We start from the raw sequence: 16,731 nt of genomic DNA on the forward strand, positions 1-16,731 counted from the left end.
TTCTTTCCCTCCTTCCTTCCTTTCTTTCATTCCTTCTTTCTTTCCTTCTTTCTCTCTTCCTCTCTCCCTCCCTCTCCTCCTTCCTTCCTTTCTCTTTCTTTCCTTTCTCCTCACCTCCTTCCTTCCTTTCTTTCATTCCTTCTTTCTTTCTGTTCTTCTTTCTTTCCTTCTTTCTCTGTCTCTCTTCCTCCCTCCCCCCCCCCCCCCCCAGCTCCACGGCATGTGGGATCTTCCCGGACCAGGGCACAAACCCGTGTCCCCTGCATTGGCAGGCGGATTCTTAACCACTGCGCCACCAGGGAAGTCCCCCTTATTATTTTTTTTATTACACATTTCTTTTGCACTTTTACATGTGTTTTTTAAAAAATGCTTTACACAACCTCAAAACACGTTAAAACCTAACCTTCAAAGAAAACAGGCACGTACACACACGCGAACACACGCAAGTGCACACACACAGGCGTTCACGCACACAAGCGCCCGCTCCTCTACACAGAGCCTACCTCTGGAAGGGAACAATGAAACCAGAACCAGTCGCTGCCTCTGGGACAAGAGACGGGAGACTTACCTTTCATAATACATTTTGAACCACGTCCATATGTTCTGTATTCAAAAAAATAAATAGCCTTTTTTTTTTTTTGAAGAACTTAAAGAACTGACTTAGTAAACGACACTAAGATAAACTACAACTTAAGAAGGAACCCTCTTCCCCTTTAATTCTGAAATGAGCCTTTTTGTGTAACTGCATCCTCCCCTCAGAAGAGCCTTCATGTTTCACTCTGATGGCTGTGGTAAGGCACTCTGAACATTAAACATCCCGCTTTCTTTTAAATCCTCTGTAAAACAGTCCTCTCCACTGGCCTCTGTAAACAGCTCCTGGCACGTCAACTTCTTCATCTCAACCCTCTCCCTCTCGGAGCCCCGAGGCACCCGTGTGCCCGAGGCCAGCCTCCGAGGCCGCTTCTTGCAGGAGCCACAGGGACTGGAAGCCCGGGGACCCTGTGCCGGCCGGGCTGCCGCACCAGGCGAGGGTGCTCTGCGGGCACGCCGCCCTCGCGCCCGCCCGGCCCAGCCTTACCCTCCACGGGAAGTACTGGTCTTCCAGGCGACCGATTCCCAGGCACCCTCGGATGTTCTTGCCCCACACAAACAGCTCTCCTCTGTCTGCAAATAAAGAAAAACGGCTTGGTTGGGGCTTGAGGCCAAGGGCAAGTCTCCAAGAGGAGGAAGGGTCATGAGAATAGGCTTTCTAGAGCCAGGTACAAAAAGATCAAAGTTAAACTTCAATTTCTCCCAGGCATTAATGCTTTCCCATACCAAAAACATGTCCCGGCCCAGATTCATGCTGTGTCCCTCTCATGGGAGATGAACACATGCCTGGAGGTGGGCCCAGGGGCTCCTGTACACGGCCCGGGCCCGCTCTGTACGGCCCTTACACACACACCCTCATCGCCCACTTATGTCTAACCAAACCCTGCCCTCCACAAATCCTGAAATCTCGGCATCCTCAAATCCTGGTCACGCCCTGACAGAGTGAGAAGTAGGACAATTTGTCATTTCTTGTCTGGGTCTCCACATTTCAGGAGCATTTGGTCAAGTGACACACTGTGACTGGGGGCCTCTTTGAGTCGAGTGTACATCTGTGTGCTAGGAGCTGGGACAGCATGGGGACTGACACGCATGTTCCTGTCCTCACGGGGCTGGAGCTAGTTGAAGAGCAAAAATTAAACAAATGATTAAACCAACAAATGCATGTTTTCAAATTGTAAACAGTGCCATGAAGGAAAAGGACAGGCAGGGTGCTGGAGGGGCAGGCCGGGAGGCTGAATCCAGAGTGGGGCTCTGGGAACGCCAGCTCCAGGATGGACCCTCAGGCTGGGCAGGGCCCTCAGTGCAGACTTCCGTCCACACCAGCCAGGGGCATCCTCGGCACGGAGGCCCCATTTACCAGCCCCCTCTGGCAGAGGCGCTGGTCATGGAAGAAGGGAAGACATGGGGGAGCCGGCATTGACACAACCGGCTGATGAAGTAAGGGATCCTTCTGGGACGCGCGGTCAGAGCCCTCTGGTCCTGCTGCCGTCCACGGTCTTCCACCTCAGAGGTCGTGTTTAACAGAACAATTCAGTCTGGCCCCCAACGTGTTAGCAGACCTCAGGGCAAAGCAGAGGAAGCCAGGCTCTGAGGCTCACCCTACTGAGGGACAGTCACTGGCACTTGGAGGGTGGCTGTTGGGTCTTGGGGGAAATCTAGGTAGGATTTCATTCCAGTGTGACCCCAAATGGCCGCATGGCACGACAGCAGACAAAGCAATCTACCCTAGTCAAAGGCTTCGTCCAGGTTTCCAAGTACATGACTTTGCACGTAGTTTAAGCCTCAAACGTTGGGGAAATAGGTTACTGTTACCTCCAGAATTCGCCCGCACGGACACTCTCTGCTACATCAAAATGGCTTTAGAACGCCAGTGTGGCTCAGACGCGCTTGCAGAGGAAGGTGGCTGACCCTGCGTGAGGGGCGTGAGGGGTCCTCCACCGCGGCGCCACCGCTGCCACCCAGTGCCTCAGCGCACAGACAACACTCCACCCACCTCCACAGCGGCCCACGCTGCAGCTGCTGCCGCTCAAGCCCCAAACCCTGAAACGCAGACACTGACTGAACGGCAGTGAGGACTCTGCAACAGCGCGCTCGCCTGCAGCAGTCCTCAGAGCAGCGCGAGGCCGGGGCACACAGACGAGGACCACCCAAACTGACTGTCCCGGCCCAGATGTTTCTAAAGGAAACAACAGCTTGCCGTGAGACAAAACGGTCTCTAAACTGCAAGGAAAAAGTGAATTTACTCGAGAATCACAAAATGAAATTTCGTTCCGTCTTACTATTCAAGTCAGCTAACGAGGAGCAAATTGAGCCGACAGCCGCGGTGGGAGGACGAGAGCTGTAATCAAGAAGCGCAGACACGCGGGACGTCTGCAGAGTAACTTTGTATGTCATGGCTTTGTAACTGGGCAACCCTCTGAGAAAACCTCCATTTCAGCCCCCCTTCGATCACTCCCCCCAGCACTTTGGAGAAACCGGGCACAGCCACCCCGTCAAAACCACAGGACGGTCTTATAAATATGCCTCTTGCCACCCCACGCTCCTGGCTCGGATGAGGGTCGGGCTTGGCCAGGGACCGGGATGAAGCCCCCCACGCTCATTTCCTCCTCACCCACCACAATGTACCAAACCTCCGCGGGTCTCCCCCAGCAGCCCGGCCCACTCGAGGGGCCCCTCTCCCACCACCGACTGCGTCCACTTGAGAAAAGTCACTGCAACGCCAGCCTAACCACAAACCAAACGAACTGAAAACACACCTCCCGGGTGAAAAGGAGACACACATTAGACCCCCTCAAGCCAAACAACTTCTGGATTAGCTGCTCTCTTTAATTATCCACACAAGGGTGCCACTCCATTGGATGGATGGAAACTGAGAGCAGCCCAGGGTTTGGGGCTGAACCTGAGAGGGTGAAGCTCGGTAAGGCCGTGGGGCCACACGGGCTTGGTCACTTACTGGTGAGGGCGGCGAAGTGGCTGAGTCCACAGCGAATGCGGGAAACCTGGACTCCTGGATTGAACTCCGTCAAGCCAAAGAGAGTGGGTGGAATCATTTCTGGAAGGGCAGTTTCCATGAGGTTTGGTCCTTTCCCAAGAATTCCATAGCCCCAGACGAAAACATGTCCTTCTCCTGGATTACAGGAAAAACAACGGTCAGGAAGTCAAACCAAGTGCAGCCCTCCCTCGCTAGAAATTCAAACCGCACCACCAAGATGCATTATATCCACATGGACTTTTTTTTTCCCCTCTTCTTGCTTGGCAAGAACATGTTGATATTTAAAATAATGTTTCTTTTCTCCTCTTTCAAATTCTTGCTTGTGGAGTGTGTCTAGGCAGCCAACCAATCTCACAATACAAATGTCCTACATCTTGAGTGTGCTGGACGGGGCCACTCCATAAATCAGCCACAACCCCCACGTGAACACAGGAGAGCCTTAGAACGGCAGCTTTTCCTAACAGCGCTACGTCTCACACGGATCAGAGACCAAGAGAAGTACACACACAACTTCTGGCTAGATTCTAAAATTCGTAATGATTTTCAGGTCATAAAAAGTTTACTCATCAGTGGTGCCAGACGTTTAATCCCAGGGGCTTGGCCCCCAGTACCTGAGCCCTAAGGCTCTTCTCCTATGTGCCCGTGGCTCTTAGCACGGCCTTTCTGGAGAAGGCAGGCCTGGGGGCTTTGGCCCAGGCTTCGGGAGGGAGCAGTACTTCATCCTCCACTCCAGAGGTTTGCGATAGTTACTCAGCTCTATGCTGGCTGTTCGTCGACCTATAAATCATGGCTGTTATCCTTCTGTCAAGAATGTCACCCTCACCCTCTATTAACTGAACTAAACTAACTAGATCTTCCCACAACCGTGCTCCCCGCACTGAAAACCACAGCCTGAATCCAGCGGACACCAACCCTTCCTCACCCAAGCCACCCACAGCTTCCCAGCAAACTGCCTGCGAGAGGGTCTCACCGTTTAGTACAGCACAGCCTGTGCCCCCACTCGCAGCCTGCTTCACCCGCCCGACTCCCGAGAAGGGCAGGCTCCGGGGGACGTTCACCTGAATCAAAGGAAGGGACCACACTGCTAGGAAGACAAACCAGCGAGAACTTGGAAATACTGTTTCACGTACAGAGTAGGTAAGTCCCGGTTCATTCATTCCCTCCCCATATATCTCCTGAACATCGTACACATGCTAAGCTTCTAACTGCATGCTGGGAAGATGACAGGCAGCAGGAGAAGCAGTCCCGCTCTCAGACTGTAGTCCAATGGGCGAGGCAGATGTCAGCCAAACCTAACACGGGATGAATCTGTGCTGAATGCAATGAAGGAGAGTACAGGGGTCCCTGGCGTGAGTGTCAGGGGACCTGATCTGGTGTGCGGGGAGGGGCAATCAGGAGTAAGCAGGCCAGGGGAGAAGAGAAGGAAATCCCGAGGCAGCGAGATGGACGTCCAAAGGGAACAAGGTGAGTGTGGCCCGTTCAGGAGCTTACACAAGGTCAGAGTGGTTGACGCAGGGGCACAAGGGGGAGTATCTGTAAGATGCCGGTGGGCAGAAGGGAAACCAGATCACGCAGGACGTTGTTGATCATGGCAAGGGTTTCGTCTCTATCCTAAGCACAACAGGGAGGCAGTAAGGGAGAGGGACGTGACTTCTAGAGGGGAACGTGAGTGGACGTGGGTAACAAGGGAGAAGGGCCAGGATGTCGGGCTGAGCATGAACTCACTCCGGGATGTACTGAACTTGCAGTGCCTTGAGACGGCCAAGTGGCACTTCTGCTCAGAGTGACAGATGGGAGGCTCAAGGGCTGGGAGAACGAAATGTGGCCAACTTAGCTGTCCAGCAGGATTTGGTCTTGGCACCCCTACTGAGAAATAACTTTGCAAGATAGATTTTAAGTGCTTCTGTGACAGCCATGAATCTTTTCAGAGTCACTTGCAAATGGAGACAGCTGGAGGGTAACAATCCCTCAGATGACTCCAGAGGAATAAAGGGGCTTTACTGATCCGAGATGGCCTGGTGTCTGCCGCCTGGCTCTCACAGCTTCTCTACCCAACTGGGCTCTGGCACAGGGCCCTCGGCAAAGGCTGAGAAACGCTCCAGCAAAGAGCCACTGGAAACGCACCACTGTTGTCACTGACAGGATGAGGCTTGGACCACGTAAAGAATCATGGATGCGGTGGGCTGCTTCCAAAACAAGTGACCCGTCTGTGCTAGTCACACCATGGATAATCTGCGCCCTTGTGTGTGGGAGTTAGGCTTAGGGACTTGCTTCTAAAGAACAGAATTCCAGCAAACGTGAGCAGAAGGCACTGCCAAGATGAACTTACGAAGCACTGGCTTCCGTCTCACCGACACGCTCTCTCGCCCTCTCATTGGCTCACTCGGCCGAAGCCACGCTGTGAGCCACCACTTGAAGAAGCCTGCATGGCAAGGAGCCGAGGAAGGCTTGGACAACCACTGTGAGCTGGCCAAGCGCCAGCGAAGACCTGGGGCCCCAGGGCCAACAGTCCACGAGGACCGACACCCTGCTGCCAACCACCAGAACGGGCCCGGAGGCAGGGCCTTCCCAAGGTGAACCCCAAGGTGACACCAGCCTTTGAGAGACTCAGAGCCAGAGACCCAGCTAAGCCACCCCTAGGTTCCTGACCCACAGAAACGGTGAGACAATAAATGTGTGTTGTTTTAAGCCGCTACGTGTTGGGGTCCTCTGTCATGCAGCACAGGTAATGATGACATGACCCTAGATCTGCCCTCACAGGAAGGCCGTGGGAGACACTGATCTCAGGCCTTGCTATCCGGAAGGCCAGTCCCTCTTCTAAACATTTTATTTGCTGTTTATCTTATGGAAACAATGAATCATTTCAATGACCATGCTTTCGTCTCTGTTCTGGCTACTGGAGAGCTCAGAGCCACATCTGCAGCCACTTCAAGCTACTGTGTCAGACCACAGAGGATGCACTGTTTCATCCAGTGAGCTGATCTTATCCACTTGCGCATGTCTCTTTATCTATTAATATATATTTCAAACCCTTCTGTATGTTGTCAGAAGCTTGATGACATCCAGTCCTTATCACTTAGAGATCCATGCTGATTTATGGATATGATGTCTAGGATTTGCTTCAGAATAACGCAGGACAGAGAAGCAGATGGAATTACAGATGCAGCGAGATTGGCCATTAGGTGTATGGGGCTTTTTGGAGAGCAGGGTGGGGAGGGTGAATGAAAAAGTTCTGGAATTAGTGGGGACAGTTGCATAACCTTGAGAATATACTAAAAACCACTAAGTCACACAATTTAAAACAGTAAATTACCTATTTTTTTGAATGGGCCATTAGTTGGTAATTGTTGAACATGGATGATGGATACACAGAGATTAATTATGCAGTGAGGTCTACTTTTTGCTTACGTTTGGAATTTTCCTTAATAAAATGTTTGAAACCCTACTGTACTGTACTGACGGTGTGACAGGGAGAGGCCACCAGCAGGACTGCCAATGCCCTACTGCATGATCTAGGGGCCGCACAGGTGTCTTCACCAAGGTGCACACCTCAGATCTGTGTATTTGGGGGTACACACACTAGACAGCAACAAGAGGCCGACTGTGACATCACAGGACCTTATGTAAACAGCCTCACATCCCTTTCAGAACAAGACAGGGCATGCAGACATACCTAAACTACTGCTCTAAACCAGGACTATCTCATCAAAGTATTGATAATGATGGCTTTTGCATCTAAGCTTTCTTTCCAGGCTCCAATGAGATTGCCAAGAACTCGGCCCCTTGAAGAGGCAGCCGTAGCACAGGTGAGGCCTACACGGCACTCTATACATCACCCCTTCGTGAAGGATCTTTTCTAAACATCCTTAACACTCTATCTCCAAACCCCCAGCCCTAGGCTGCAGAGGACCTCTTGGGGTTGTACCTGTGTGGAGTCCGTGACAGAGGCCAGCTGCAGGTATTCGGAGTTCCCCCACCCGAAGAGGCTGCCATCGACCGACACAGCCAGGCAGCAGTCCCCGTAGGTGGCCACCTGGACAACGTTCACTCCGGCAAGGTCTCCAGCCAGCTTGGTGGGTGCGCTGGTGATATTGTAGTGACCCAGACCTGGAACAATGGAAAACTGTGTTACTTACTTTTAATTGTTTATTCTTTTAACAAACACTTGCATTGACCTACTATGTGTCAAACACAGTTTTAAGCACTTTGCAAACATCAACTCAAAATCCTAATCTGTTATTCTACATGCTGTACAACTTCCTTCTCCATGTTCTCTCAGAAGAGGAAAAACCATCATAGTAATTGTTTACTTTTAAAACCCTTGATGGGACTTCCCTGGTGTTCCAGTGGTTAAGACTCTGCGCTCCCAACGCAGGGGGCCAGGGTTTGATCCCTGGTCAGGGAACTAAGATCCCACATGCCACAACTAAAAGATCCCGTGTGCAGCAACGAAGATCCCTCGTGCCACAACTAAGACCTGGCACAGCCAAAATAAATAAATAAATAGAATTTCAATAAATAAACAAATAAATAAATAAAACCCTTGATATTTTCTAAGTCTGATTCAAGTTACATACCTTTTCAGGATGAAACACCAACACACAATGAACCTATCAGACCTTGTATATTACATACAGGCACACCTCGTTCTATTGCACTTCACAGATACTGCATTTTTTACAAGTTGAAGGTTTGTGGCAACCCTGTATTGTCAAATGATGGTTGGCACCTGGGAGGCAGTATTTTTTAATTAAGATACGTACATTTTTTAGACACAATGCTATTGCACACTTAACAGACTACAGTGTAGTGTAAAGATAACTTCCATATGCACTGGGAAGCCAAAGTTACAACAAGCAATTCCTAATGCACTACTGGGCTTGCTAGAACATAAACGAGATCTCTAAGAGCCCATCCCACCTCAGCCCCACACCCCACACCATCCCCCAGCTACAACAAATCAAAACTGGCAAACTGGTGTGGTACACGGTGACCAGAGGAAAAGACGGGGCTTGCCCGGAGGACAAATGTCCCCATCAGCACTGCAATGGAGAGTAACCCCTGGGCAGCAGACCAAGGTAGAAGCCTGAACCACAGACTCGTGCTTGTACCAGGCTTTCTCAAAGGGGCCCAAAGCAGTGTCAGACTGGCAGCACTCCTCGGCAACAGGCAAAAAGCCTGTTATTATGTACTCCATATATAATAAAAAAGATTTTTAAAAAGTAATTCAAAATGTTGAAGGGTTATGAAAGAAACAGGATGCTGAGATAGAAACTGCTTTAGACAGAATGGTCGGGAGCCTTCATTGAAGAGACAACCTCAAGCTGAGGCCTACAGGATGAAAAGGAGAGCACAAAAGAGCATTCTAGGCTACAGGAACAGCGTGTGCAAAGGCACGGTGGCAGCACAGCGGAGGACAGGCTCAAGAACGGGCTGCAGGGGCCTCGTGGGGCTGGACTCAGAGCCTGGCAAGCAAGGGCAGTGGGGCCATGTGACAGTGGAGCTTCTGGAATGGCACCAGGAAACTGTTAACCACAGTTATCTCCAGCGAGTGGGACTTTCACTTTTCACCATATTCCTCGGTCTATGCTGTCAAAATGTATCAACAATTTCATTCTTTTCATGAAAAGCTGATTTTTAAAAGTTACCCACACCAAGATTTTAGAAAATAAAAAGAAGCTTCCACTTTATAGATTAAAAAAAGCACATTTTAAAAACTGGCATTGTAATTAAATTAGGACACTTAAATTGACAATACTCACTGCTAGAGAGGTTATGATTAAACTGATACTTCTATACATTGCTGATGGCAATATAAACTAGTAAAACTTTTGGAACGCAATTTAACAACACATTCTGAAAACAATAAAAATATTCTAATCCTCTGACCCACTCCTGGGAATTTATCCAGGGCAACACTCCAAATGAAAGGAAAAGCTAGATGGCTACACATGACAAATGCCATACCTCCAATGGCTACTGCACCCCCCAAAAAGTATGCCTCCTGACAACAGGGTAATGAGTAAATCGCCTGACAAAATGATTAACTCACCTTATGGTACATTAGTTTGATGCTGTACCATACAAATATTAAAAACTGCAACTGAAAATTATACCAACATGTAAAAATGTTTCATGTAAATTTAATGATAAAACAAGCATATAAAATCACACCTCTGCTATGATTACCATAAAAGACGTTCACATATGAACAAGGACTTGGGAGAAAACATGAGTCAAGGAACAAAGATGATGTGATGAGGTAGCAGGGTTATAGAGGATTTACGCAAGATTTAAATCTTAAATTTTAGGTCCTCCCTTCAGACAAATATCAAACACAGAAAAATAAAATATACAAGGATGATAAAGCTTATCCCTCATTCCTCCCTCCCTTAATCACATTCTTCTCAAATGAGTTAAAATCGAGCTCCCTTTAGGTGGCATTTGTCTCTTAAAAGACTCAGACTTGTTGCAGGACTCTCCAATCCTCGATCCGGGGACCCAGTGAGGGGGATGGGAGGGGACACAACAGAACAGCATTCCCAGGAAGTGACAGGAGAGGGAAGAGTCAGATGAAGGCAGCGGCACCATCTCACAGGGAGGGGGGCGGGGGTGGGAGGGACGCTACCTGTTTGCCCATCCGCGCCCCATCCACAAGAATACACTTCTCCTTTATCCGTCAGGAACAGACTATGGTCCTGACCGCAGGCGACCTATCACACAAACAGAGGTGAGGTTGGTGAGAAGGAATCCTTAGAAGCCGGTGTCCTGATCCAAGTGCCCAAAGCCGGGCACCACTCCCCACGGCTCCTGAGTGCCAAGGGGGCTGGGCTGGTAGGCTGTCCTGCTCTGCTCCGCATCTGACTCTCTCTCATTCCAGCACAGCCCAGCTTGTGTCTCCTACTCCCCTGAAACTGCTCTTGCTGAAAAAAAAAAGAACAGTGCCGGGTGTCCTAAGGAGCGAAGCCAGGAGCTCCCCACCCTCCTCCCTCATCCATAAGCCTCTCTCCCACACCCCCCAACAGTGTCCCATCTTTGTCACTAGCTCAGTCTCCACTTCGGACCCTACAGGGCTGGAATCCTCCCCTGAGGTCTGCCCTCTGCCCTTCTCGCTCTGCACGCTCCCTGGGAGATGGCACCCACCCCCACGGCTTCTGCTGCACCGCCACGTGGTCATCTCCAGTCTCAACCACTCTGCTGAGTCCCAGACCTACTTTGCTAACTGCCTAATGAAAAGCACCATTTAGCAAACATTCCTTACGCCAGGCACTGTGCTAAGTCAATGACCAAGGCCACCCAGTAAGAAACCGAATCTCAGAGAAGTTTGGTAACTTGCCCCAAGTCAGCCAGTTAACATGTGGACAAGCAGGGACTTAAACCCGCATCAAGGTGGCTCTGAAGCCTGGGCAAGATGCACACTCCACTCCACCGCCACCTTGGAAACAAGTTCCCTCTCCACCTGCTCCTCACCTCCCCTGCTCTGGGACTCTGCCACCTGGGCCAAGAACGTCAGCGCCACCCATCTGCCTGTGGAGTCACACTTGGCTCCTTCTAGCTCCCTCCCCGCCCATCTAATCAAGCCTCGAATCTGGTCAATTCTCCTTACGTCTCCTCACCTGTCCCTTCTCCCCACAGCTTCCCACCTGGACTTCACCTCCTCCCTCAACTTTATTCCATGGCCAAAGTTATCTTCTTAAACAGATCGTGACCTGGCTGTCACTCACCCTGCTCAGAACCTCTGGCAGCCCCTGACCACCAAGAGGACAAAGTCTAAACTCCTTAATGAGGTGTACAAGACCCTGCATCGTCCCCTCTCAACCCGTCTTCTGGCCGATTCCACCCCGCCCCACCGCAGGCAGGCACACCACACTCCAGCCACACTGCATGCGCTCGGCACCATCGAGCCTTCAGGCTGCTCCTTCTGCCGTAACACCTTTCCTACCACCCACCCCGGCCCAGCTGGTCAGCTCCTCGGCTACCTCCTCCATGACGCTGTCTCTCCTTCCAGTGCACGCCTGGCAGACGTAACTATTCTCCTTCTGGTGCTTTCATAAGTGCTTTCGGTAGACACTCATTTACATATTTAAGCATTTAAGTATCTACCATATGCCAGGCACTGTACCCAAGCATGGGTACAAGATAAAGCAGCCTGGGACACACACAGCCTTAATATACTCTGAGACAGCTAGTTTTTATAACCTGCCTCCCCCACTAGAGTGTTATTGCCCTCCCCAATTTTTACTAAACTTTGTATCCCCACAAGCTAGCATAAATCCTGGCCTATAGTAGGCAGGCAATATTTACTAAAATAATTTATTAATTCAGAAAATCCCCCTAACAATTTGCCATCACCTCACACCCAACTTCCACCCTTTCAAAATCACCCCCCGGGGTGGGACCAGTGGTTCTCAGCCCACGTCTCTTACCTGGACCACCTGTCCATCGAAGTCCTGCATCCTATGGACTTTGTGACTTTCACTACAGCCAGGAGCAATTTGGGGAGAACCAAAAGATATGGTCATGATAAGCACTGTGCGATTCTGGCCCCTCCCGTCACCCCAACTAGCAACCTCCCCACACACATAGCAACGTTAGGGAAACTCTCAAGGTCAAATATAAGGAAGAGGCAGGTCTGGGCATGAAAGGAAAATGAAACAAAATCCTTTGGTGATTTTAATATGCTGCAGATTTCTGACTGGTGTTTAGACCTACCAGCATAATGTGAGGAACTAGAGGGAAATTTTTTTAAAGACAAGAGGAATTTTTAAGTTAATCAATTTGGTGAAAATAACAAACAAAATCAAAGAAGTTCCACACATCACAGTCAATGCTCACACGCCCTCCCTCCCACCTGCACCGGAAAGATACTCTCCACAGCCTTCCAGTGAGTTCTCACTGCTCCTCTCCAGCATGAGGAACCTCGAGTTTCACTGCTCTGTGGGTCCATCACATCATAATCACTCAGGGGGTGTTTAATGCTTGACACAATTTGGAGAAGGGGTAGTCCTTTCGGGAACTCACCTGTAAACTTCATTTTCGACCACTTTTCTTCCACACTGCCCGTAAGAATTGTTCCCCATGCTGAAGACTACAGGATAACACCGCCAATTAAATCAGCTCTGCAGGTTCATGGAACCCTCAAATGTCAGGACCGGAAGGGGGTCTCAAAAGTGGCCCTATTCTGACCACTCACCCTAGCTGCCCCTTGGCTTCCTTCTCCAACATTCCCAGCCTCTGCAGGCACCCGCCACAGGTGTGCTGGGGTCCAGGCTGGCCGCGAAGGCCTGGGCCACTGTTGCCGTGCCTTCCGTCTCCCCACCCGGGCCCTGGTTGCGCTTCTCAGGAATTCCACAGTGTGAGGCGAGCACACTCCATGAAAGGCCTCAGCAGCCCCCATTCCCTGTACCTGTCACTAGGCTGCCCTCAATGCCAAGCCCCCTCTTGAAAGAGTTCCTAACACCACCTTTGCCTTTTCCTACAAAGCACACTTAGCCAAAAAAAATGAAATTTGCAAACGTTAGTCAAGTTGACCTTCCCCTGGAAACAACCGCTCTTCTAGAGAGCGCCGGGGTGAGCCAGGAGCCTGGACCATGGAAGCCCCCCACCTGGAAGCAGTGTGAGCAAACAGGCTGCTTTCAGTACAAGGGAAAGAGCCGTCTACACGCATGGTCGGCTTGGGGGCTCCATGGCTAAGGAGCAGGGGGCCAAAATAGGGCTGCCTGCTGTGCGCCATCACACTTAGAAAAAGCTGAGATTTTCCAAGAACCACAGAGGGCAGAGAACACGGAAGAGCTAGCAAGGGCTGCCCAACACAGCTCTCCTGAAACCATCCTACTGACTTGCTTGGGAAATGCCAACAGCTTCACTAACTAGATGTGGCTCAACTGAACGAGCCGCTTCAGGCCCAACAGCAGAAAAGCGGTCCCCACTCTCCCATCACCTCCTTCGCTGTCTGTCAGAACCAGAGAGTGGGCTCTGCCGCAGGAGACTTGCAGCACCTGCGTCTCCTGAGGTCTGTCCAGTGGCAGTGGGACGGGCGAGGGCTCCAAAACATACTCATATCCCCTCGCTGAAACGAAAAGGACAAGGTGCACATACATTACACTGCCTGAGAGACTACATTAGTGGCAGAGCTAAGACGAGAACTCCAGCCCCACTCCCAGCCCTTGGCCTCCATCACATGCTGCGTTATTGAAAAGCAGACTTATTAAAGAAATCTCTTCCCACGTCGTTTAACACCTTCTGGATTTTTTTTTCACACCCCCTGCAGTGGAAGGGCAGAGTCACAACCACTGGACCACCAGGAAAGTGCCACCTTCTGGATTTTTAAAGAAAGGAAAAGCATTTTCTTCCTGCAATACCCACTAGAATTTCTAGTAAAGTGAAGAACAGCATATACAGTACGATACCACTTAGATTAAAAGGAAGTAAAAAGAATACATAGATGCATGTGCTTGCATATACATAAAATCTCTCTAGAAACTGTTGACACAGGTTGTCTTCAGGGAGAAAAACTGTGTGGCTGGGAGGACAGAGGTGGAAAGCAGACTTTTCTCCATATATTTAACTGCGTCTTTAGGATTCTGAGGTATGCAAGTATGTTATCTATTTTAAAAAGAAAATTTTAATATTTAAATAAGCAAGAAAGGGGGAAGTGTTTTAGAAGGCACTCTAAAGAACGTTATTGCTCTTCATAATCCTACTGGAGAAGCCAGAATGGTCTATATAGGGAATTCCTATGGTAGGTTTTAAACGATGAGCTTTGGAAAATTTATAATGGAGGCTGGAGTTAATGAGAATAACTGCAAATACACTGGTTCTCAACCCACTCCCCACTAATGACCCCTCTCTTTTCTCCTATGAACCTCATGTTTAAAAACATTCTGTCCTGGGGACTTCCCTGGCGTTCCAGTGGTTAAGATTCCGTGCTTCCACTGCAGGGGGCGCAGGTTCGACCCCTGGCTGGGGAACTAAGATCCCTCACGCAGCATGGCGCAGCCAAAAAATTTAAAAATTAAAAAAATGAAAATGAAAACATTTTGTCTACCAAATATATGGCCTTATTATTATAGTTGCCTGTCAGTATTTTTTTTTTTTTTTTTTTTTTTTTGGTTTTTTACCCCTGCATCGGCAGGCGGACTCTCAACCGCTGCGCCACCAGGGAAGCCCCACCTGTTAGCATTTTTAGTGACTGATATAATTTTCAAACAGAGCTTTTGATCAGCATGAAATAACAAATTAATCACAATAAGATGATGTAATTCTAAGCAAAACCAAAGATGCTGGACAATGCTGTTAGTGTATAGAGCCTTATTAGCTGCAAAAATACAGTACTTTAAAATACTAAAATGTTACATCTCCTATTACTATCTTCACTGACCCCCTAAGGGCCTGGGAAGCAGTAAATACATAAATTTAAAGGGAATCTGAAGTGTTACAGCTCCTTTTTAAAATAAATAAATAAATAAATAAATAAATAAATGGAATCTGGCTCCACATCCAACTACCAATTGACAGGAAATATAGAGGACAGAGGATCATGTTAAACAGTACCACAGGGATGCATTCAGCAAACTCCAGACTGGAAACTTCTACAGGATAATCAACATGATTTCTTCAATAAATAAATATCAAGGAGAAAAAGACTGACACAAACTCAAAAGTCTTTTAAAAGTCTTATCAGCCAGGGCTTCCCTGGTTGTGCAGTGGTTAAGAATCTGCCTGCCAATGCAGGGGACACGGGTTCAAGCCCTGGTCCAGGAAGATCCCACATGTTGCAGAGCAACAAAGCCCATGTGCCACAACTCCTGAGCCTGCACTCCAGAGCCCGCAAGCCACAACTCCTGAAGCCCGGGCACCTAGAGCCCGTGCTCTGCAACATGAGAAGCCACCGCAATGAGAAGCCCGCACAACACAACAAAGAGTAGCCCCCACTCACCGCAACTAGAGAAAGCCCACACAGAGCAACGAAGACCCAATGCAGCCAAAAATAAATAAATAAAATAAATACATTAGAAAAAAAATCAAAGCGTGCTTTTTCAGACCAATCACAGCAGAGAGAAACCAAGGTGAGAACGCTCACTTTTATCTTTCCGGCTCCTGTGAAATCCAAGCTGAGAATCTTTGTTGAGTCCCATACCCCAAACTTTTGTAACATCCTTGGTTTTAGAGGACAGCAATGTGAATCCATAACCACAGGCAGCAGATGAAATCTGAAAAAAAATTCCATAAAGCATTGACTGATTTGTGACATCAAGTTTTCCCAGCAATAAATGGCAGGCTGTTTATCCATTCCAAGAACACACACTATTACTATAGCAACTAACATTTATTGGACGTTTACTATGTGTTAAGGGCTTGATATGTACTATTTCGTTTAATCTTCACAATCACCCAATGGTCTAAGTATCAAATCATCCCCATTCACCAAGACACAGTCTCGCAGAGTAGTTAAGTTGAAGACTACCTTATTTTGAATCTTGGCAAGACCACAGGGTTTACAACTGGTAGACCCTTACCAGCTGTGTGACCTGAGATAGACTGCTTAACTTCTGTGTCTGTTTCCCTCTATTATAAAAGAGATAACAACAGTGTCTCTCTTATTGGGTAGCTGTGAGGACTAAATGAGTTAACATAGTTAAAACCCTTAAACTAGGGACTTCCCTGGTGGTCCAGCAGCTAAGACTCAGTGTTCCCAATGCAGAGGGCCTGGGTTCAAGCCCTGGTCAGAGAACTAGATCCCACATGCCGCAACAAAGATCCCATACACTGCAGTGAAGATCCCGCAGGCCACAACTGAGACCCAGGGCAGCCAAATAGATAAATAAATAAATATTTTTTTAAAAAAAACCTTAAATAGTACCTGACCTAATGTAAGAGCTATATAAAGTATTTATTATTAGTGGTGGTGGTAGTAGTAGTATTTGGTAGATAAGGAAATCAAGCCTCCTAGAAGATTAAGTAGCTTGCCTAATACAGTCTCACAGCTAGTAAGTGGAGGCTGTCTGATTGCAGAGTGCATGTTCTTAACCCTTATGCTACACTGTTATACTCTCAAACCACCACTGCCATGAAGAAGAATTAGTATTACAGCTACCGTGAATATAACACATTGACAGGGCCAGTGTGTTTGCTGGGTGTTTTACCCA

The 16,731-nt window shown here is 48.8% G+C and overlaps 1 protein-coding gene across 2 annotated transcripts in view; it reads right to left on the reverse strand.

Annotated features, from left to right (window-relative positions):
* The window catches only part of RCC1L (RCC1 like), a 31,556-nt gene that overhangs the window by 5,310 nt on the left and 9,515 nt on the right, over positions 1-16,731 (reverse strand). The window contains exons 2-10 of one of the 2 annotated variants that reach the window (XM_024747207.1): positions 15,666-15,795; positions 13,524-13,652; positions 12,605-12,671; positions 12,010-12,061; positions 10,212-10,296; positions 7,509-7,690; positions 4,554-4,641; positions 3,545-3,718; positions 1,079-1,164 (exon numbers count right to left, since the gene is read on the reverse strand). In XM_024747207.1, the coding sequence (XP_024602975.1) occupies positions 1,079-1,164; positions 3,545-3,718; positions 4,554-4,641; positions 7,509-7,690; positions 10,212-10,296; positions 12,010-12,061; positions 12,605-12,671; positions 13,524-13,652; positions 15,666-15,795 (993 nt within the window). The remainder of the gene's footprint in view (positions 1-1,078; positions 1,165-3,544; positions 3,719-4,553; positions 4,642-7,508; positions 7,691-10,211; positions 10,297-12,009; positions 12,062-12,604; positions 12,672-13,523; positions 13,653-15,665; positions 15,796-16,731) is intronic. The other variant, XM_024747206.1, reaches the window with a different exon arrangement.

Source organism: Neophocaena asiaeorientalis, unplaced genomic scaffold (assembly GCF_003031525.2).
Source record: "Neophocaena asiaeorientalis asiaeorientalis breed wild unplaced genomic scaffold, Neophocaena_asiaeorientalis_V1.1 scaffold607, whole genome shotgun sequence".
NCBI classification, from domain to species: Eukaryota; Metazoa; Chordata; class Mammalia; order Artiodactyla; family Phocoenidae; genus Neophocaena; species Neophocaena asiaeorientalis.